This window comes from Chiroxiphia lanceolata, chromosome 2 (genome assembly GCF_009829145.1).
Source record: "Chiroxiphia lanceolata isolate bChiLan1 chromosome 2, bChiLan1.pri, whole genome shotgun sequence".
In the NCBI taxonomy this organism is placed as follows: Eukaryota; Metazoa; Chordata; class Aves; order Passeriformes; family Pipridae; genus Chiroxiphia; species Chiroxiphia lanceolata.
In genome coordinates, this window is record NC_045638.1 from 42,132,585 (window position 1) to 42,155,336 (window position 22,752).

Sequence of the window (22,752 nt, forward strand, 5' to 3'; positions counted from 1 at the left end):
GCCCATTACTGACTGGAGCATGCCGAGGTACTCTTAGGACACAAAAAGCTGAAGCACCCAAATTATTACTTCTTTTCTTAAAGCTGGTGTTTGCAGCATATGTGCCCACATCAACTCTGGCGCAACAGAATTTCATGGTTCAGGAAGGAAAGTTGGTGTCTCAGTAAATCTGTGTACTTTGGAAAACACAGTGGTGTCTCCCTGGCCAAATGGAACTACTCAATAAAGATGAGGTGTTGTAAATGTGCAGTGATTACCTCCTCTGCTGAATTTCCCAACATAATTTATATTAAATACAAACTGTTTGAAATTTTCCCTGTGGCCACAAAGGCTGCACACCATTTATCATGGAAAAATACAATTTGAAACCCTTACAGGAAAAAAATTAGTAGGATCTGATGTAATCTGTAGCTGTTGGAATTATTCTACCTGCACGATACAATACATATATTCACTGAAAATTACAACTTTACCTGACATTACTTTGGTTAAGCACACTCTCGGCCTTACCCTCGCACTGGAACATGGTGTCCTCCTGCACACAGTCAGGAAAACACTCATGGAAAACCCACACCTTCTCCCGTTGGAGTTAGCCCTATGCTCTCAGCCCCTCAGGCGCCCCGTCTGGCTCGGCAGAAAGGCGGGATCCTGCAGCCCTCCAGCTCCCCGTCCGGCTCGGCGGGCAGGCGGGATCCTCCCGGCCCACCGCTGCCCTGCCGCGCCGCCGGGGGACTCCCCATCCCGCTGAAGAGTTCGCTGCTCCACAGGTTTAAACGTGTCGTCCTCGGTGACTGCGTGCCTTTAATTTCTAAAGGCAGCCTTTCCAAAGCCTGTAGTAACTTCCCTTGTATTTTACGAAAAGGAAGAAGAAAGGCTGCTTCTTGGTCGGAGAGGCTCGGGACGGGACCGAGACAAAGGACATCCCTCCCGGACACCAACATCTGCCGGGCAGGCTTCAAGGAGCAAGAGTCGGCGAGCAGCGGGGGAGCGCTCGCCTGCCTCGGCCGCCGGTCCCTCCGCAGCCGCCGCCCGCGGCCTTGGGGCAGCGGGAGCGGCGCGGGACGGGGCCGGCGGGGCGCAGCCCTCGCCCGCCGCGGCACCACCGGTAACGGCCGGGGCGGGGAGCGGCCGCAGCCCCGCCGGCTCCGAGCCCCGCACCGGGGTGCCGAGCCCCGCGGAGCAGCAGCCCGAGGTGAGCGGAGGGGTCTCCCCTTCTCCCCCCATCCCGGACGCTGTAGGGTGACGGGAGGGCAGCGCCCCGCGGGGCCTCTCCCCGGGGGCAGGAGGGAGGGGGCGGGGAGGCGGCCGCGCTCCGGAGCGGAGCGGGAGGTTTTGGCAGGAAGATGGAGCCCGGATCAGGGCCTCCCGCAGGCCTGGCCCTGCTCGGCCGCCTCCCAAAGCACCAGGCCCAGGCCTGGCCCGCGGGCACCGCCGGGGGAAGGCGCTGCTTCACCTCGGTGCCGCCCGCCCCGGCGGAGAGGGGTGGCCGGGGGACGGTGCCACCCCTGATCGAGGGGACCCCGCATGGGCACAGCTCCGAGGATGGAGTAAATCCGGCAGAAAGAAAGGGAGAAAGGAAATCGAAAAGGGCTGCGTGAGTCCGTACGTACTCTTTCTACCTCCATTGAGATACCTGGGCGGCCTGTGCCTTTCCTCAGTTTCGTGATGCACCGCTGCGAAGTCACAAGCAGGTTTAGTTGGAGCAGCATGGAACTCTGTGTGGATATTCCCCACTAAATACATCGGTCGAGGAAAATAAGCGTATTCACAGGCTTGGTTTACTTTGCTGGCTTTAAATAGTGTTTGGGGTGTTTGGGTTTGGTTGGTTTTGGGGTTTTTTTCGTATTAAATCCATACATCTGTCAATTAAAGGCCCTTATTGCATGTGTGCTTATTCAGGCTCCTTCTGCTTGACACGCAAATTGGTAGTTTGCAAAATTCACATCTTCTATGTAAAGAAATTTCTCCTATGTCAAATAGGTGGAGCATATCTTAGACTCAGATCTTTAGGAGTTAGGTTTCATTATGTGCAACTTAACAGTTCCCTTGACTGGAAAATATTCAAATACATATTTTCAGAGTGTTTTAATGAATTTGAGGCATGCACATTTTGGACAGTAGTCAGTATTTGAGCTTTTTTTTTAAATGTAGCTTCTTAGAAACAGAAATGTATTTCTACAGTAAATGGAAGTATGTGGTATATTAGGAATAGCTCTGAAGAAGATTAACAGTGTATTTTCTTACTTAAGGACTTAGAGCAGTGCGAAGTTCAGATCCATATTTGATACATATAAAAAATGTTAAATAGATTTCTTTGAAGGTAGAAATTTGCTGCAGACCCTTCTCATGAAAAAGGAGGTGACAAAAATGTCATCCTTGCAGGAGAAGACTTAATGTTGCAAACACCACACAGTAGCTTTCTAAATTTAAAACAATGAATGGAACTGGACTTCAGATATTGCAGTAAAGTATGGCCAGTAACCTTAAGGTTAAAGGTCCAAAAACAAGTTGTAGTGCCGCAGTATTTTGGAGCGGGTGTCTTGAGCCAACAAGCCAACAAGCAGGAGGGTTTGCTGTCCTGAGTTCATGTTATTAACTTCTCTGTTCATATTTCTGATACATTGAAATTCATTTTGTAGATTAATGTAACCTTGTGCTGGGCCTAGATGCATTATTGGAAAGGTTGATTTCAAACTTTTTATAAAAGTGGGGAAAACGGAAGGGTGTAAGTTTTCAATATGCAAATATAACAGAAGAGAGGTCTTTGTGGTTCTCTGTGGATATGGAAAGAAAGGAATCTCCTCCATATTTTCTTTTGTGTGGGGGGTGGATGTGGGTGTGAAGAATGGGGGAGACTGATAAAAGTTGGACCCTGAGTGTCGGACTCTCCCTGAGACTGATCTCAGTCTTTTGGTACTGGCTGGGGCAGGGTTTTGGTAGCTGAACGCTGAAGGAAATGCTTGGGTCTGTGCTGTGAACCAGAAGGTGTCCTGTGGTTGTGGTTTTGGGATGCACAACTGGGTGTGCTGACAGCAAGGAAGACACTTCTGCTGCGTGTGTTCAGTAATAGAGCCCCATTCCTCCCTGTCAGAGCATGAGTCTGCTATGTGGCAGTTTCCTTCAGGAGGAATAGGTATGCACAGCCTGCTCACCTCTTGACACGGAGCCAGAATGTAGTCAGTGTGTATAGAGAGAGAGCAGAGCTCATGGGGAGCACCACAGTCCCAGGGGTTGCCCTAACTGTGGGTTGGCTGTATATACTTGTGTGCATCCAACACAGCATAACCAGACAGTCAAAAAAGGTGATTATCCTTCTGTTTTTAGCATTAGTGCAGCCTCAGCTGGAGTGCTGTGTGCAGTTCTAGGCCCCACCATTGCGAGGTCCTTGAATGTGTCCAGGACAGGGCAGGAAAGCTGGTTTAAGGGCTGGAAGCCAGTCCTGTGAGGAGTGGCTGAGGACTCTGGGCTTGTCCAGTTTTGAGAAAAGGAGGCTGAGGAGTGACCTCATTGCTCTTTACAGCTTCCTTTGGAGGAGAGTGAAGAGTGATCAATTCTCCCTGGGATCCAGTGATAGGATGTGCGGGAATGGTTCAGAGATGTGCCGGGGAGGTTGAGAATGGACACTAGGGCCCAGGAGATGTTGAGGGTTCATGGCATGCCCATCCCCCCCTCTGCCAATCTTGAAAGGTGGGAAAAAATATTGGGGTTCATGGCATGGCCCATGACACTATTTCATGGAAAACTCCTCGCCCCAGGAGAGGTGCAAAAGCATTCTGGAAGTATATATCAACTGGTAACTTCTTTGGGGGTTTGGCTTTTTTCTTCTCCCCTACCGCCAGCAAATCAAGACCGTCACTTTTAGGACTATCAAGTTCCATTGCTGGATCCAGTGGGTGGTGACTATATGCATTTTTCCACTCTCATCTTTCCTTTTTCCTTACTCTCCTTTACCATTATCCTGTCTTTCTCTTTCTCACCTTTATGTATTTTTACCAAAGGTTATCTTTATGCCATATTACTATAGGTGATAGATATAGATGATAACACCCAAAATGCTAACATACCTGTTTGTCTTTGAAACAAAATTATTCTAAAATAAACCCTACCTATATATGTTTTCAAACACCGATTATTCAGTGTCATTTCACTCTAATCCACCCCAAGGGATTTATTAATAAGAACCTGGGTTATCCCTCCCTTTTCTGGGGCGGGTCGTAACAAATGTCCTTGAAGAACATGCTTTAACTTTTGGTCTGCCCTGAAGTGTCAGGCAGTTGGACTAGACGGTGATCATAGGTCCCTTCCAACTGAAATAACTTTTCCTTTTCCTATTGTTTGTCTGCTAAGATGGGGGAATTAAATGAGGCCAGGTGTATTTTGTTGCATCAATTCATTTATATGGGAAAAGCTTTTTGGCACAAAAACCAACATGAAAACCTGCATAAAACTAAGAGCTGGTAAAGTTGTGAGGGTCCTTGTATTAGTACCTATAACAACATTGTTTTCGTCAGGAGAGCACAGCCATGCAACAGGTTGTCTGGAAAGATCATAGACTGTTTGTTCATCTTAAATGCCACAGGTGATGTGAACTAGTGTCTGGCAGAAATTTGGACTGGATGATGATCACTAGAAGTCCCTTGAGAACATCTCTGTGAGTCTATGATGCATGATGTAGAGGAACCTATGGCATGATGGTATGATCAGATATATATTGTGTGAATGTTCTTTGAGAGGTATTTATCTAGGAATAACCAGGAGGATGAAAAACTAAAGTGTGTGTGGAAGGGACTGAAAAGTTAGGGAGGTATAAATGTGGAACATGGTGGTATGGCAGAGGTAGCATAGGTGACTGAAATATTAAGAAATGGTAACAGGAAGAGCAGACTTTTGGAGATGAGTGGTGAGGATGAGTGAGGGGACAGGGTAATTTTGTATAATAGAGAAGAAGGATTGTTCTGCTTGGGAACACTGAAGCAACTAAGCAGGAGCAATGGGAATACTGAACTGGGGAGTACTGGGAATTGTGGTGGGACAGGGATATAAGCAGCGGTTGTTGGTTGCCTTGAAGGAAAGTATTTGGGCGTAAACGGTGAAGTAGGTGATGTATGCGAGCCATGAGGTGCTTCATGGGGCTGAAGTGTTTGGAATCAGTAGAGTGAGGCAGGAATGGCAGGCTGTAGGGTTATATGGTTGTAAAGGTGGTCTGGTATGTGGTGATACCAGGCAGAGAGAGGCAATGTTGGTGTGATGAGTAAGGAAAGCATGTGGAAGTGGCATGCAAAGGGGGTGTGACTGTATTAAGTGAGGAAGGTGTTTGAAAGAACTTGGCAGGAGGTTGGTGTGTGGGCATTGGGAGGGGTAGGGAGTTGCACTGGAGAGATTGCATGGAGCTACCAGCTGAGGCATGTGAGGGTGCAGCAGCATGAAGCAGATGAATAGAGAAATGGTATACGTACGTATGCTGATGGTGCAGAAGCGATGGGTATCATCACATCTGGGAGATAGAGGACTAGACAAGGCTGGAGAAGGGCATAGGACAGCAGAGGGTTAGGGGACTGTAACGTTATAGTGGAGTGAGAAAGGTTTGAGTCAGGAACAGCATGGAGGAGGCACAGGGTGTTGGGTGGGGAGGCACCTTAATGCAATGAAATGTGTCTGTAGGGTGATATGTGTAGATTTCACAGAAGTGAAGGGAATGTGGAGAGAGAAAGCATACGCTGTGTAGCTGTGTTAAGGGTGCACATGGGTAACAGCGTAGCCGAGGATGTTTGTTGGTGCGAGTAGTGTGTGAAGATGGTCAAGGATGCACTGGTGCGAGCGTACGGTGCGCGGTGCAGGACGAGCACTGGGAGCCGCGGGAGAGAGGAGGTGGCTGCTGAGCGGGGGCACTGCCAGGAGGCTGGGGAGGGGCCGGGGGAGGAGGATGCCGGGAGAGGGAAGGGGACGAGATTTGTGCGGAGCACGGAGCCGAAGGGCCGTGGGGGAGGGAGCGGCGACACATCTCGGCGTCACTGCGGCTTCTCCCGCAGGCCGGGGCTGCCATAGCGACACGGAGGACGCCGGCGCCGAGCGGAGCCCGAGGGACGGAGCGCGGACATGGTGAGCGCCGGGGCGGGCGGCGGGGCGGGGGTACCGGCCCGGGCTGATCCGTGTCTCTCTCCGCAGCCCTTCTCCCAGCGCACATACCACCCTCCGGCCGCGGGGGCCGGCGCGGCGCCGGCGGCGTTCCCCGCGTTCCAGTTCCGCGCGCGGCACGAGGCCCCGGACTGGCGGCGGCTCAGCGCCGTGGACGTGGAGCGGGTGTCGCGGGAGGGGGACGTGGCGGCCCTGCAGGTGCACCTGGAGCACGTCACCTTCTGCAGCGCCGAGCGGGAGCGCTGCCCGCACTGCCAGGGCCCCGCCGACCCGCTGCTACTGAAACTGCTGCGCCTGGCGCAGCTCTGCACCGAGTACCTGCTGCACTCCCAGGAATACCTCAGCGCCCAGCTCGGCAGCCTGGAGGAGGCCCTGCGAGAGGCACAAGCCCAGCGCGACCAGCTGGGCAAGGAAGTGGCCCAGCGCTTGCAGGAGATCCAGGGGCTCAAGGAGGAGTGCCGGCGGAGGAAGAAGATGATCACCACCCAGCAGATGATGCTGGAGGCCCGAGCCAACTACCACCAGGTGAGAGGAGAGGTCCTGGTGGCCCAGTCACCCGCACCTTGCCAACTCTGAGCCTACTGGGACGAGTGGCAGAGTGGTCCTGCTCTGCTGGGGTTCAGTCACTTGCTGGGTGAAAGACTGGAGCTTCCAGGACCAATGACCTTACAAAAGGAAATAAATGACTTGCACTTGTTTCCCATCCGTGTTTCACAGGTGTTTGGCTGGTATCACAGACATTTGCAATAGATCATCTTTAGCAAATACTCTTTTTACTAAGAAGTGCTCTTTATTCTTAGATTCACTTTTAGTACATCTCAAGCATCAGATACACACACATGCAAAACCTGTGATAAACGTGTTACTGACATCTCTTGCTGTTTTTCCTTGTCTGTCAGCTGCATGGTCAGAAAACACACAGGGCAAGTACATCAGAACTGATGCTAAGCAGTAAGGTATTGTCTGTGAGCAGTCACTTTCCTGCACTGATGTTCTCCAGGCACAAAATTTTTGCTTGTGTGTGACTCAGAGGTGACTTAGGCATGATGGTAAAGAGCTCCAGTGACATAGCTCATCCCTGATTCCACAACAATCTTCCTTAAGTGTCTCCCCTAAGAGACACAACAGTACATTGCTGTTCTGTCAGTGTCATGGCACTTTGGTTTTTTGGGAGGGATTTTGGTCTTGTGGGTGTAATAGTTCGATTTAAATATTTTTCAGCTTTAGCATTTTCCAGCAGATTTCAGGAAAGCAAATTACAGCTTCAAATGTAGTCTGAAGTCTAAAGAGTACACTGGACACAGACTTGACAAGATTTCAGGCTAGCTCTTTGTGTCTGTCTGTTTAAAGTTATAGGCAAAGTTTAATTTTGTAAGACATCAGCTAAGTTGGATCAAGTGTTTCTCTAAGGGAAAAAGATACCTTATGCCCCAAGAGTAGAACTATACATATGGCAAGGTTCATGGGAACCTTGTCTCCATGCATTCGAGTGTTAGTCTTAAGGACAAGCTGCTGATGTGGTATTATTTTAAAAAACCTTTATGCAACTTACAGAGCAGTTTGTCCTGTGTTGCAAAACAAAACTGATTGCATGCATCATTGTATATGTAAACTGAAATAATTCTCATACCGTGATTGCCAAATATCATCAAGTTTTCCTGAAATATTTGTAGTATGTCTCTGTGGAAGCTGAAAAACATGGTAGTGAACTTGTCTCATCACTTATCTTCTGTTCAGTGAGTTTGCAGTAAAGCAGAGATGGAAACCTGTTTCCCATTTGTAATTTAATTTCATATAAAGTAAACTTCTGCCCCGCTCTCCCCCCCACACACACTTTCTTTCCCCTCTGCTAGTAATTTCTTGTCTCTAGAAGTTATTTAGGTTCACTTAGGAAAAGTGAGTTTAGGGAGTGATTGAATACTTGAAGTTCCTACAGTGTTTTCAGGATTCTGAGTGTGAATGCCAGACCTAAACTAAATTGTTCCTGGTGTTCGTAAACGCGGGGTAACAGTGTGATCAGTAAACAGTAGTTGTGTAATATTTATCTGTGCCTTGATCTTGGCCGATCTGCAGTGCCAGCTAATAGGGATTTTACTGGTGTTCCTGAGAGGGTAGTTCAGATTCCATCCCCTCAAAGTCTTGGATGTTTTGCAAATAAGCCTGTAAATAGTTACTTTCCTTTTTTAGTTGAGGTATATTTCATAGCTAATGTAACCGTGCTTTGGAATTCAGATGTAATGCCTTTAATCTACCACCAATATAAGTTTAACCATGAAATACTACTATAAAATGGTACCAGTACCTACAAGTCATAAATTTAAGACTTGTTGGTCAATACCTTGATCTGAGTAATACAAATTTAATTTTAAATAACATTTTTCACTTTTTTGATATTTTGCTAAGAAATCTTATATTCACATGTGCAACGTAGGCATAAAGTGCACATTGTGGCTAACACTGTAAAAAGTAGTTACAAGAAAAGTGTTGCATTATTCAAAACTTAAATATTCCCTGTGTTAATCCTATTCCTGCAGTAAAAGCTTTCTTTCACTGCCAGCAAGTCAAACTGACATAAGTTTTTGGTTGAATGGATAACATTATTTCACAGTCAATTTCATTCCATAAATCATGTGCAATCTGTTACACTGTAAGCTCCCTCTTGGTTGGCAGTAAGGCTGCCATACTATATCACTTCACTTGGGTTTTACATTAGGACTTGTTTGCATTTGTCCAACAAAATTTGCCTTAATTATTCATGGCTTTAGCGTTTGCTGAAGGGTGTATTTTATAGGATACCTGATTACCAGTAGAAGCAATTTAAATATTATGTGAAATCTGAGAATTTCACAGAATCACAAAATTGCTTAGTTTGGAAAAGACCTCTGAGATCTTCAAGTCCAGTCTTTGTCTGATCAACACTTGTCAACTAGACCAAAGCACAGAGTGTGATGTCCACTCATTTCTTGAACACCTACAGGGATGGTGTTCACCACCTCCCTGGGCAGTCCATTCCAATATTTAACAACCCTTTCTAATGTCCAACCTAAACCTCTCCTGGCACAGCCTGAGTATAAATCCTCTCTCTTGTCCTGTCTCTAATTGCCTGGGAGAAGAGGTTGACCCCCCCCCGGCTACAACCTCCTTTCAGGTAGTTGTGTAGAGTGGTAAGGTCTCCCCTGAGCCTCTTTTTCTCCAGGCTAAACAACACCAGCTCTCTCATCTGCTTCTCATAGGACTTCCCCTCAGACCCTTCACCAGTTCCATTGCCCTTCTCTGGACTCACTCCAACACCTCAATGTCTTTCTTGTAGTGAGGGACCCAGAACTGAACACAGGATTCAAAGTGTGGCCTCACCAGTGCCAGGTACAAGGGGATAATCGCTGCCCTGGTCCTGCTGGCTACACTGTTTCTGCTACAAGCCAGGATGCCATTGGCCTTCTTGGCCACCTGGGCACACTGCAGGCTCATGTTCAGCAGCTGTCAGCCAGCACTTCCAGGTCATTCTCTGCTGAGTAGTTTTCCAGCCACTCTTCCCCCAGTCTGTAGCGCTCTGTGAGGTTGTTGTGACCCAAGTGCAGGACCCAACACTTTGTCTTGTTGAACCTCATGCAGTTGGCCTCGGCTCATTGATCCATCCTATCCAGATGCCTCTGCAGGGATCCTACCCTCCATCAGATCAACATTGTCTCCAAATTTGGTGTTGTCTGTGAATTTACTGAGAGTGCACTCGATCCCCTCATCCAAATCAATAGTAAAGGTAATAAACAGGACTGGCCCCAATACTGAGCACTGGGGAACACCGGTAGTGAGCGGATGTCATCCTGGTCATAAAAAGAGATCAGGTTGGTCAGGCAGGGCCTACCTTTCCTAAACCCATGCTGTGTGGGCCTGATCCCTTGGTCATTTGTGTCGTGTGATTGTACTCAGGATGATCTGTGCCACAACCTTACCAGGCACTGTGGTCAGATAACAGGCTTATGGTTCCCCGGATCCTTCTTCCAGCATTGATAATGGTGACAAGATCTTGAATCTGTTAAGTTAGTCTCTACAGTCATGTCACACTGATAAGGAAAAGGACTCACCTGAGTATCTATGGTTTGTTAAAATATATTTATTTGAAAAAAGGTATGAAATAGAGGTAATGAACAAACTTACCTAAAGGGATGAGGAGCCCTCATTCATATTCTTAACAAGTATGTTACAAAGTTTATAGATGTATCTTCTGTCCTTATACTACCCATCTATTTTTAATATTCAGAACATTAGTAGAAAGCATTTTGAAGGTGAACAAAAAAGATATTTTAAAAAGGGTAGGATGCAAATTTGACTTAGAATTTAATTTCAAAACTAGGACGTAAATTATAGAAACAATAATTGAAACAGCTTTGTGCTTCAGAAGGATGCTAGGTAGCATACTAATGTAGCTACGTACCTTTTCTTACAAAATTGTGTACTGTTACCTTCCCTTCATCGAAATGTCTGAGTTTTTTACATATCTATGGTCCTCTGAGTATTGCCATTCTACAACTCATTTATGTATACTCAAACCCATCTTTACTGAGTTTTTTCCAGCTAGATGGTGGTCTGCTTTGTTGTATTACAGGAATCTTAAGAACACCTGAGCTGCTAGTTGGCTGGCGTCTGCGTATATTGCTGAATAGTGTTGTCTTACTTTTTCCTTATAGTTTATAGGGTTTATATCTGAATTTGAACTTGCTTAGCCGGAGTCTTTTTTGTTCAGAGCTTGTACAGTGCCTAGCACAATGAGATTCTTGCTCATGACCATCACTATAAGACTTCAGATAGCACTTAATATACTGATAACTTTACAGAAATTGGGCACCATGGGAGTTTTGTCCTTGTTCTTATGATATGGAATTTATTAAAGTTACCTCCTTTTGACATATGGACAATGTAATAATGTGTTAGAAACCTTAACCACTATATTTTACTATGTTACTAATATGTTTTTAACGCTTTTTTTTTTTTAGTGTCAGTTTTGTGAAAAGGCTTTTATGACCTACTCCTTTTTACAAAGTCACATTCAAAGGCGTCATCCGGGAGAGTCTGAAATTGGTATGTACTTTAATGTTGCCAAAAAAATTAAGAGAAGTAGTTCAGAAAAGTATAAATATAGTGAGGATGTGCAGTCCATGATTTTTTGTAACTTGGAAGAATAATTTTCAGTTTTCATTTTTAGGTGGCAGCTCACAGTTTGTATGAATGCAAGCAACATTGATGGACAAATTGTACTGGGCAACATGTTTTGGTCTCTGGAAAATAATTTAATTTGAAAACAATGTTCTCAAAGTTTTTTTCATTTGTCTCTAAATTCTTTAGGCTGCATGCTTGTGATTTATTGTAAGGACTAACAATGGCAGTGATTAGAAATCAACTAGGAAGCATTTGGGAGGAGAAAAAGTGTGAAGAACCTAGAGAGGTCTGAACTGTAGCTTGTCAGGCAAATAAAACAGCAGCAACAGGAGAGAGGTCTGAGTAAGCACCTGAGGAAGTGTGAATATATTGGAAGAAGAAAGCGGCTCTTGTGCACCTTACACTTGATAAAAACACTAGTGGAAAATGCTGCAGAAACAGCTGAAGTAATTGTCATATAAAAGGATTAGCCTTGAAATGGCTCTATGAGGGAAATATCCAATGCAGTTATTTCTGAAATAATATTCTGCATTGGGCTCAGATTCTCAGATGATGGGCTAGTAAATCCTTGGTAAATTGATAAGTTTGAAGATTGTTATGATTTTTGCATATTTTAACATCTTTTGTTCCAGTGATATTCCCCCAACTCTTTCCACATAAATAATTAGTTGTATTCCAAGTGGACTCCTTACAAAAGTTATTTAGAATAAATTAAACCTAACAGAATTGAATAACTGAGATTCGCTTTGTCCTTCGTACATCCTTTTTATTGAGCCTGTGTTGCTTAGATTCCTTTGAAATTAGATTATAGAGTACTTTTTCATGTCAATGTTTCATAAACTATTTCACATGTCAGTAGTACAAGTATTTGAGGATAAGTTAGCAGTCCAGAGAACATAAGTAGTTAAAAGCATCTTTGGAGAATGATGCTAGTGGGAGGAAAAATGGTCCAGTAAAGTTACACATCATGAAGATATTACTGAAACACTAGAAATATATTTGCAGTAATTATCACAGTTCCAGAAATGGCAACAAAGCTTTTTAAAATCTGTGTTTCTTTCAAACAGAACAGAAGAGGAAAGCGAACACTGAAAAATTGCAGGATGAGATTGAAAAACTGAAGGAGCAGTTGAAGCTCACCAGGTCCCAATTAGAATCTGAACAACAGGCTGATATTGTCAGGTTGTCTAAGGTAATGTGTACTAACATATGTGAATGGCACAAAAGAATTAGTGTGTTGGACTATGTTCGCTCATTTTGTAGCTGGACTGGAACAAAAATGTATCTTGCCCGTCAAGCAATGATGATATTTGGACATTGAACTGTTGTCCTCCCTTGCCTCCCACAATTTTGACCATTGACTTCCTCCTTACTTTTGTTTTAAACATATTTTAAATTAATACTTTAGACAGCACTTCCATTAGCACTTGCCAGTTCATAACATGTGTGACCTGTTATTGAAGCAGATAAAATTGCCTTACTATGGTGAAAGTTTTGACTTGACAATATTTTGTGATTATTACATGTTTCTTAGAAATTACTGTGATTTTACATGTGACTTTATAAACTGAGTAGAATTTATTCTTTGCTGTGAAGAACTTTACTGTCCAACAGAGATGTAAAGCAGCTCAAGGAAGAGAGACTCAGAAAAAACAAAGCAATCTAGAACTTGCATGTTGGTCTTTAAATCCTTAGGATTTGGCTGACCAGAAAGCAAAAGCAGAAAGTAGTCTTAGCTTTCTTAGCTATAGTAGTCTTGCTATTGTGAATAAAACAGAATGATTTGAAAGCGGTAATTATCTGTTTGTTGTCACATACAACACTTTGTTTTGGATGGTACTGAATCTTGTGGGTATGCTTATTGGCTCCTAAAGAGAAAAAAATAAACAGGTAACTTAAAGACTCTTTTAAAGCTTGATAATTTCAGATCATCTCACAGTTTTCATTTCTGTTTAAGTAAACACAATCAGATAATTTGCCATAGAAATAGCTAGCAGTGAAATTTTTTTGAGAAAGAGGCTTTGTACTTCAGTTTGAGAAGCAAGTTCTTATCATAAGAGACAAGATACATCTCATGATTGAGTTAAATGCTCATCTTTGCATTTCAGTTTGCCCTCTATCGTGTTCAAAAGCAGTGTTTTGTGGTTGTTAGCATAACCTGTGAGATCCTCAAAATTTCTGAATGGCTTTTCTAATGGAGTTTGAGGACCTTCAAGCATGAAACCAACCATTACATTTTGAAAGAAACAATCAGAGGGCTGGAGCACCTCTCATGTGAAGGCAGGCTGAGAGAGTTAGGGTTGTTTATCCTGGAGAATAGAAGGAGAGACCTAAAAGCAGCCTTCCAGTACCTAAAGGAGGTCTGTCTACAGGAAAGCTGGAAAGGGACTGATCTTCTGTAAAACATGCAGTGTTTCTTTCCCTGAACATAGCTTCAGATTCTTCTTTCTTCAGTTCTCCTCTACCCTCTTTCTTGGGACTGTTCAGCTTCCTTTTTTGTGTTGGTTTTTTTCCATTTTCAAAAGTACTGAAGGAACAAATCAAAAGCTGGTAGAATTTCACTTTGCAATACAGTACAAGTACTGTTAGATTAATGGGTCATGGTCCTGTGTGGACATGGGCAAGGTATTATACTCATTCATTCTGTGCCTAACTTTTGAGAAGTACATCCATAACATATTTCTACTGCCCCTGAAGCATTGTTTTGTTTATGAGAGGGAACTTGGAGTATTCATAACAGTGCATTGTCAATTTTTTGGTGCCTTAGGGGCCTGTTTCGAAGTCAGTTGTCTTAGCTGAGACTCCTAACTGCAAAAGGACTACGTGAAATGTCCTGAAGCTACAGTCTGCACTGTTACACAAGAAGAAGCTTTCAAAACTTCTCTGTTTTTCTAGGATGTCAGGGAAGATAGAAATGTGAGGTGTGACTGGTTACAGTTTGTCTGCCATGACTGACATCCACTATCAATTCAAGTGTCATGTTACTGTCTTTTGATTGAAAGAGCAGAAAATCTTTCCCGTGTGGGTTTCTTTAGGACAACTAGTACTGGAGGAGAATTTGTATAAAAATTGCCATGCTTTTTATTTTTGGTTCCTTCTACTCCTTTAAGGTGAAAGGATACAGAAGATCCCATTCAGTGATTGCATGTTATAGTTGGAGAACAAATTCAGAGTGAATACTGTGATGGAGAGATGTAGGTGTTTCCTAAAAACTGTATATATCCTGGGCAGCGAAATGCAGGACTTTAAACAAGTTGAGAACTGTATAAAAATGCGTCACTAGGTAATGGAATGTTGAAGTAATTTGACAGATAAAGTGGGGTCAATGTGCATGGGAAAAAATAATTCTAACTTCATCTACAAAATGATGGGTTCTCAGCTGAGCGCTCTTGCTGAAGGGCAAAATATTAAGGTTGTGATACACAGTCCTATGGAAATGTTAGCCCAGCAGTTAGTAGCAGCCAGCAAGGAAAATCAAATATTACCAATTATTCTGGAAAATCACCGTGCAAGCCACAGCCTAAATACAGTGTGCAAGTCTAGTCCCTTCATCTCAAAAAAGGATAGGATAGAACTATAAAAGTTATGGAGATGGGCTACAAAGAAGATCATTCAGTAATTAAAATGACTGAGCATGCTGAGAGTTGTCAGTCTGAAAAAGAGACAGCAGCTTGATGAAGATGGAGGGTGAGATACTGATACCTCTATGTCATGAGTTACATAGGGTGAATAACAGTCCATCATTCACTCTGTTTTCCAGTTCAGGACTTAATGAAATGAACCTAGCAGGAGCCAGATTCAAACAACAATATGAAAAGTACTTGGCTCTTCATGCAGCTTGTGGAGCTCATTGGCAAAAGATGTTGCAGTTGCTAAAAGCTGATACAGCCACAAGGGAGGACTGCGAAAGTTTATGAGAGAAATGTATCGAAGGTTACTAAGTTATTGAAGTTTACAAAACTGTATCAGACCGAATAAGTCCTCTGAGCTGAAAACAGTTGCCAGCTCGGAGACTGTGAAGGAGAACCTACATGTTTGCTTGCCCCAATATTAACCTTTCCTACCTATGCACTTAAGGCCTCTGTGAGAAACAGGATGCTGAACAAGGTGGATCTTTGATATGACCAAGTAAGGTCATTTGTGTTTTATTCAGTGGAAAATAAACTACCAAAACTTTCTTGAAGCATACTTGTTTTGCTAGCAAAATGCATAGTTTGCAACCTTAGAATTCTTCAGAAACTGGGTTTTTTTATGTTTTTTGATGTCACAGTATTGGCCATCGAAAGTGACTTCTTCCCACACGTAGTTTGGGTGCTTGAATTCATGTTACATGTGAGGAAAAATAACAAATAATGTTTTTTAAAAAATTTCAGGAATGTGAACAGCAAAAATCAAAAGAAGAAGAAATTCTACAGTCATTTCATAAATGGAAAGAGGAGGAAAGAGAGAGATTGGCTCATGAAATAGAAAAAATGAAAGAGATGTTTATGAAAGAGCTTAAGGAGTTATATTCAAAAAATTCAACCTTAGAAAATGTAAGCGATTTAAATTTTTTGACATTTTAAGGCTTACAATAGATGGCAGTGAACTTCACAGATTTGAAATGCGATGTGGTCATTGTAAAGTTCTACAAAACTCTAAAATAATGGTCGAATGATAGCCATAGTGGTATCTTTGTATACTGGTACTTTATTAACGTAATTTCAGTTCTTCTTTTTTTTTTTTAATAGCTTAGTTTTGACAAATGAATGATGCCTTCAGCAACTAAGGCAGTTTTTCCTTACTCCTCAACCTTTGAATGCCTCTTTCTAGATTAGTAGATAGATTAGTAGATATTGTTATGATTGCTGTCTGTTAGGTATCTTTATATTAATGTTCTTATAACTGGCATAGAGGAGACTAACCTCTACATTGTAGTCCCAACAATAGAATTCATGTGTTTTCAATATATGCTTAGGAAATGCTCACTAGAAAGAGAATCATGAAAGTATGGGTGAGTCAGAAAACAAATACACACAGCATTACCAGAGCAGCTTATATTTTGTAGCTGTTGGGTCCAGTGTACTTTTACAAGTCATATTTATCTGAGATGTAGATATTAATAATTACATGAAATTTGGTAAATGCTGAACTCATGAGAAATGGGAAAAGTATCCGATGCAATCTGTTTAAAGTAAATTTTGTATTCTTCTGCCCTCCTTTTAGCAACTGTTAGAATTACAAAAGTCCAATATGCAACAAAAATCCAATTTAGGAACACTGAAAGACAGCCATGATTTTGCAGAGGAGAAACCTCAGAGTCCCCAGGATCATCACAAAGTGGTTAAACTTCTGGATGAACAGGTAACATTGTAACTTAATGTGCTTTTGACAGACTACTTGTGTTCTTTTTATTTTTTGTACATCTGTTGAGTAGGATTTGAAATCCATAAGTAAAATTTTCATTCTTCTCAGTGGCAAAAATAGCTGGTTCTAAAGATGTAATACTATTTAATACTATAACGTCAATTAAGGATTTATTTTCCTTATCCTTTATAAATAAAGTAATTGTTATTTATTTATTTATTGATATTCTCTTATTCTTTATGATTATCTATATCTAGTTTTGCAAAGTATGGTTGCACTTCAGTTCCAGAAGGCTTTAATAAAGCATTTACATCTGCTGGTCTGTGAGGCTTCTTACTGAAAAATAGTAATATTCCATTTCCCAAGATGAAAAAAAAGTTAAGAAACTTTCTGACAGGATTTATCAACCTAGGGGTTTTTTGGTTTTGGTTTTTTTTGACACATGCATTTTATATTTCATGGCTTCTGGGATGTGAAGGTCTTTGTATACAGCTGGTATCATCCGTAAGTTTAATCACTTCTGCTCAAAGATGTGGAAAACTTAGTTTTACTTTTTTTTTTTCCTCAAAGAAGATTTGTTTCACTCTAAAACTCATATATTAATATTGATTTTTTGCCATTATTACACAAAATACGTTTTTAATGAGTGCTTGAAATGACATTATTTGGGGGGGAAAGTCCCCCTCTTACTGTTAATACACTTAACTCTTAATACTCTTAATACACAGAGTTGTATCAAAATGTTTGTGTATTTCTCACGGTGACTGCATATAGAAATCAATCAGAAAATACATAGTTTTTAAAGTGCTTGGTAAGAAAACCACACTCAGATGTATAAAACCTGCTGATGACTGTTCCAGGCCTTAAATACTAGACTGCTCAAATTTCAGATCATCAGTAATAATCTTTTTGGTATTTATGCTTTATTTAGGAAAAAAGCTGCTTATATTGAACTAAATGGTAATGTGTTATTAACAAGAAATAAAGCTGCATATCAAACAAAATGTTAATGTGTTCTTAATAGTAATTAATATTGTTTTTCTCTGTGCAGGAAAGAAAGTGGACGTCTAGAATGCAAGCCCTTCATCATGACCACGAGACAGAAAAATCCCTAGTAAGAGGCACAACAAACCACTTACACTAAAAGGAGATATTTTTCTTATTTTCTTACCCTTTCAGTAGTTCTTGATATACTATAGTACATCTGTTAGATATCAAGAGTTCATAAGAGGGTATTTATTATCTCTGTGTTTCTGTTATGGTAGGATCTTGATCTTTCAGTTAAGGCCAGGGTTGAAATGGAATTTATCATTTCGGAATCTGACAGAAATCTGAAACTGTATCTCTCTTTTGAAGAGCTTACAGCTGTGAGCACTGTATTATACAGTGTTTTCAGTGTTAAGTGGATAGGCAGGATAGTTGACATATGACTTACCAACGCGTAGCTTTCATCCACCCTGTACCTGCTGCTGCCACGGACCTATGGCATATGTCTCAGTCTTTTTTTTCTTGTTTCTGTCACTTCTCTACTGCTTTTTCTGTTGGAGCTTTCTAACATAGAATCTGTTCAGCTTTTCCAGGAAAAAACACCATGGCATTTTATTTTGCTTCGGTTTATATATTTGACTATACAAAGCTTTATTCCTCAGATTTTTTTTTAATGTCTGCATTTATTTTTAATCTCTTTGCTGCTTTGTTTCTCTTGCTTCTTTTCCTTTCATTTTCCTTTCATCTACGTGACCATATAAGAACTGAGCAGATCATAGTAGTCTGGCCAATGCTTCTCCTCCTCTGGCAAGAAAACAGTGGGGAGGAACCATGGAACATTCCCCAAAAAGGATGTAGTTAATGATACACCCACATACAATGCAAGAATAGAATAAGGGAGGAGTAATGTAAGTATTACTTTTGGGATGGTGCACCTAAATACTGATTCCGTTCTTTCACATTCAGAGTTAATATATTAGGTTTATTATGCCCATTCACATCTCAGCTCCTTAAAATATCACTGTTTGACACGATTTACAACTAAAACATTTTTATAGAATTGTGTACTTTTTCCTGCAATCTTACTTTGAAGCAATCTCAGCTATGTGTATGTCCTTTTCTTTGTATTGAGATTTAGGTAGTCTTCCTTATGTAAATAAAAAGTGACCCAGACAACTTTTTTGTAATACATGCAAGTCCCAGTGAAATCACAGGAGACATTAAGTTTTTGCTGAAAAAAATGTTAAAAATATCTAAGCATGACACTTTCCTGTTTAAACTTTATAGCATTAAAATATTTTCTGTAATATTAAGAGGAACTCACTTTTCTTCTAATTGCTTTCTAGCTACTGTCACAGATTGAAACGCTTAAATCATCAGCGAGAGAAGACCTGAATAAAAATAACACCTTTTACAAGAGGAAGATAGAAGAATTGGAGCAGAGGCTTCAGCAGCAGAATGATCTTGTTATTACTCAGAAGAAGCAGGTCTGTTTTGTGAAGCACTCTATTTTTCAGAGAGCTCAGGATACAGAGAAACATTTTACTATCGCTTGGTCTTTGATGTATCTCTGGTTGCATATTTAATATTCACAGTTTGTAATAGTACTGCTGTAGTGTTTTGGAAATTATGTTGATAAATTTTGGAAGTGTATTGTTGATGAGTAAGAATAGATCTGGAAAAGGGACACAGGAATGCAAACGAGGAGTTAAAACATGTTTAATAAACCAAATAGAGAAGGCTGAGAGGTGACCTCATCACAGTACAGTTTCCTCAAGGGGGGCCGTGGAGAGGCAGGTGCTGTTCTTTCTGATGACTGGTGATAGGATATGAAGAAATGGAATGAAGCTGTGTCCAGGGAAGTTCAGACTGGCCCTTAGGAAAAGGTTCTTCACCAGTAGGGTCGTTGGTCACTGTCACAGGCTGCCCAAGGAAGTGATTACAGCACTAAGCCTATCAGAGTTCAAGGAGCATCTGGGTGACGCTATTAGGCATATTGTCTAAGTTTTAGATAGTCCTGGAAGGAGCAGGGAATTGGACTTGTTCCTTATGGGTCCCATCCAGCCTGAGATAGTCTATGATTTTATGTTTGGAAATGAATTATTTTTTCTTCAAATAAGCTCTTGTTGAAACATAACTATAGATTTTTTGGGGTGACTGATGGGTGAAGATCTGGATGGTCTGGAGTGTAGACTTTGGCATGATTATGTGGCCTTTACAACTATTCTTCTGTTAGATGGTGCATTCTTTACAGATCAACATCTGATTTTACACCTTTTTCTTGAGTTTAATGTTAAACCTATATGTAAGTGCTTAAGGGATGGAAAAACAAATAATAGCTTTTACATCTCCACCTTAAAAATTTGATAGCTGGAGCAACAGAGGACTTAATCCTGGATGAATTTCTTGAAGTAAAGTATCTTTTAAAAGATAGCAGTGTGACCACAAATGTATAATGGGTTGAGAGAGGTCCAGGTTCAGTGTTTGTGAAGTACAGCTGTGAAGGCATGTATTTTAATTCCTGGAAACTGGATGGGCTTGAGAATTAGCTAATGCTTTTGTAGAATCCAAACTGAATGGGCAATGAATTGAGGCACTACTGGCTATAACCAAATTGATAAATAGAAGAGGACCGGGGTCCAATATCTTGTGCCAGCTCTAGCTGATATTGACTATGTGTGTGTATGCTTTGGGGTTTGCTTCTGTTTGGGGAATTGGAGTGCAGAATATTATTTTAATGATGCAGGATTCACAAGTTTCCTGTATTCCGTAGATGGAATTACAGCCAGCATGTTTCCCCTGTGCTCTCAGTTCAGTGCTTGTCTTGGGGTGTCAAATAGACAAAACTGTAGAGCAGAAAGGAGAACTGTTCATGCATTTTAAATCAATGTGTAATTAAACACTCCATTCATTAAGCACGAGTGAAATACATGTTGGGCAGTAGAAGAGAGTTCCACGGAAGTAGTATTTCTCTCCTCGAATCATAACCAATAATTTCTGTTATGGAATAGTACTCAAATTAGGTATTTTATGCTACATGTTCATTCTAGGTGTTGATCCTTGACATTCATAGCTATTTGTGTATCTGTGTTTTCTCTTTTAGATAAAAGAATTGTCCACAAGGTCAACTCCAGGCATTAAAACATACGATGGTAAGTACATACTGTAAGAAAAAACAAAGTTTGTTTCTGATTTCTGCAACTTGGCTGAAACAAATGTCACAATTCATTAAAAAATAGAGACATCAACACTGTTTTACAGGGTACCTACCTGTTTCCATGCCATGACTTGCAAAGATCATGTTTTCTAGCTGTAAGGACTTCTAATGTACAAAGTTGATCGCTTGAGTAGTGAAGAAATGTAAAGTAGGGCAACTTTATTTTTATTGTGTAAAAACTTTCGGCTTTGCATTATGAAGTGTAATTTTAATTGGTTTTTTTTTTTCCATGCTTGACTGTCCTTAGGTTGCAGAACTCAGAAAAGGGAAAATACTGAAAGACTAGACAAAACTGAATAACTTGTCAGTTAAGACACAGATGTTCCAAGAATGTTAAGAACTCTGATATTTTTGTCTGTGCAATGGTTTAACATCTGAAGTCCACTACAAATAGCTAAACCTGATAATAGTGTTTTAGGATGTTGTCCTGCACCACAAACACTCATATAGTTGCTGCTGCAGTTGCAGTGACTTAAGTAAGTTTATTGCAATAGATAATGGCAGCTGAATTAATTCTAATCCCAGTTTGGAAACCGTCTTGCTGTATTAGCAAGGCATTGGCTTGAACTGAGTCACACAGCAGGGAGTAGTTTTAATTTGAGGAGAGCATAGTAATGGTATGGCCGTGTGGCTTCTCCTCTGGACCTGGTCGTATTCAGCCACGCTGAAGAACAGATGAGTATAAATCCATGGCACACAAGTGAATTTGCTCCTAGGCCCAAAGGTGATCTGAGGAATGTAGGATTGAAGTGATCATTCACTACGAGGCTACACTCTGTACATGATACAGGTAGGGCTTGCATTTGCTGATGTGAAGTGTGGATGCCACAGATCCCCTTTGGGAAATACAAGCCTCAGTCAGGCTGGTCTTGACTAAGTAGGTTTAGGCCAAGGCTTCTTCCCTGTGATGCAAAGACAGCATATGGATGTGACCAAAGAGACGATCACGTTCTAGTTCAGTGACGATTTAGTTACTAGTTTCTTTTCCTGATTCTAGAAGTGTTAAAAATGTTAAGCATATATAGAGATGTACTTAAATGTTGTGAAGGACTGGTTTTTACTTGTAAATTATTTGGGTTTTTTTTCCCCCATTAAAGCCAAAAATTATCTAATTTATAAATATGATTGAATATTGCTACATTTAAGAATCTATATTTGTCTGTTACCGTTTACTATAATAGAAACCCATTATTTTTTACTATTATGCTATTTTAGTGAACACTACTGTAGAGCGTCCTGAAGAACCTAAACCAAGTCTACCAGTTAACATGCATGGTAAGTTTTTTTGATAGGTCCAGATCCAGTACTTTCAAATCTAACACTCTCTTCTCAGGTGTGTTGCTTGTCAAATCATAGCTCTAACAGTAGTTATATTGAAAGAAAATAATTTGAATTGCTTTGCAGTATGTCCGTGTTGAGAATTCCTATGAAGTAATTAAAAGGACGCACTATTGAAAAGAATAAATGAAAACCAAATGAAAATAATTTGAGAATATTTCCTAGCATGCATGTAATATTGAAGCACATTAAAATATACAAAACTTACTGACCAAAAAAAAATGTTTTCTTATGGAAAATATGCTTATCTGATATATACATATACTGGATAGGTATATGCATCTACTGGAATTTGCGTAGGGAAGTGTGGAGACGTTTGTTTAGAAGTCTTGAAATACTGTATTTTCCATGTAATTTCAATTGACAAGGAGTAAAAATACAGAACAAATAATAAAACCAGACAGTTATCCTGTCCGAGTTCTTCCAGAGTATATCTGTGCTTACATGTAGGTCATTATTTATGTATTTTGTCATGCTTGTTATGCTTGTGACACTGTAGTATCATTTAGAAGGGGGAGAAGGGATTTACATTTACATTGTTTTGTACTTTGTGAAAATAGTTTTCTTTTTTTAAT

The 22,752-nt window shown here is 41.2% G+C and overlaps 1 protein-coding gene across 3 annotated transcripts in view; it reads left to right on the forward strand.

Annotated features, from left to right (window-relative positions):
• Positions 1-1,090: 1,090 nt before the first annotated feature.
• DZIP1 (DAZ interacting zinc finger protein 1) overlaps positions 1,091-22,752 on the forward strand; it is a 40,502-nt gene continuing 18,840 nt past the window's right edge. For 2 of the 3 annotated variants that reach the window (XM_032679631.1, XM_032679634.1), the window contains exons 1-12: positions 1,091-1,192; positions 4,580-4,651; positions 6,030-6,099; positions 6,166-6,660; positions 11,127-11,211; positions 12,357-12,481; positions 15,663-15,824; positions 16,495-16,632; positions 17,687-17,749; positions 18,969-19,109; positions 20,726-20,774; positions 22,055-22,114. In XM_032679631.1, the coding sequence (XP_032535522.1) occupies positions 6,097-6,099; positions 6,166-6,660; positions 11,127-11,211; positions 12,357-12,481; positions 15,663-15,824; positions 16,495-16,632; positions 17,687-17,749; positions 18,969-19,109; positions 20,726-20,774; positions 22,055-22,114 (1,321 nt within the window). In that variant the 5' untranslated portion in view covers positions 1,091-1,192; positions 4,580-4,651; positions 6,030-6,096. Of the gene's footprint in view, positions 1,193-4,579; positions 4,695-6,029; positions 6,100-6,165; positions 6,661-11,126; positions 11,212-12,356; positions 12,482-15,662; positions 15,825-16,494; positions 16,633-17,686; positions 17,750-18,968; positions 19,110-20,725; positions 20,775-22,054; positions 22,115-22,752 lie in introns of all 3 variants that reach the window. The other variant, XM_032679632.1, reaches the window with a different exon arrangement.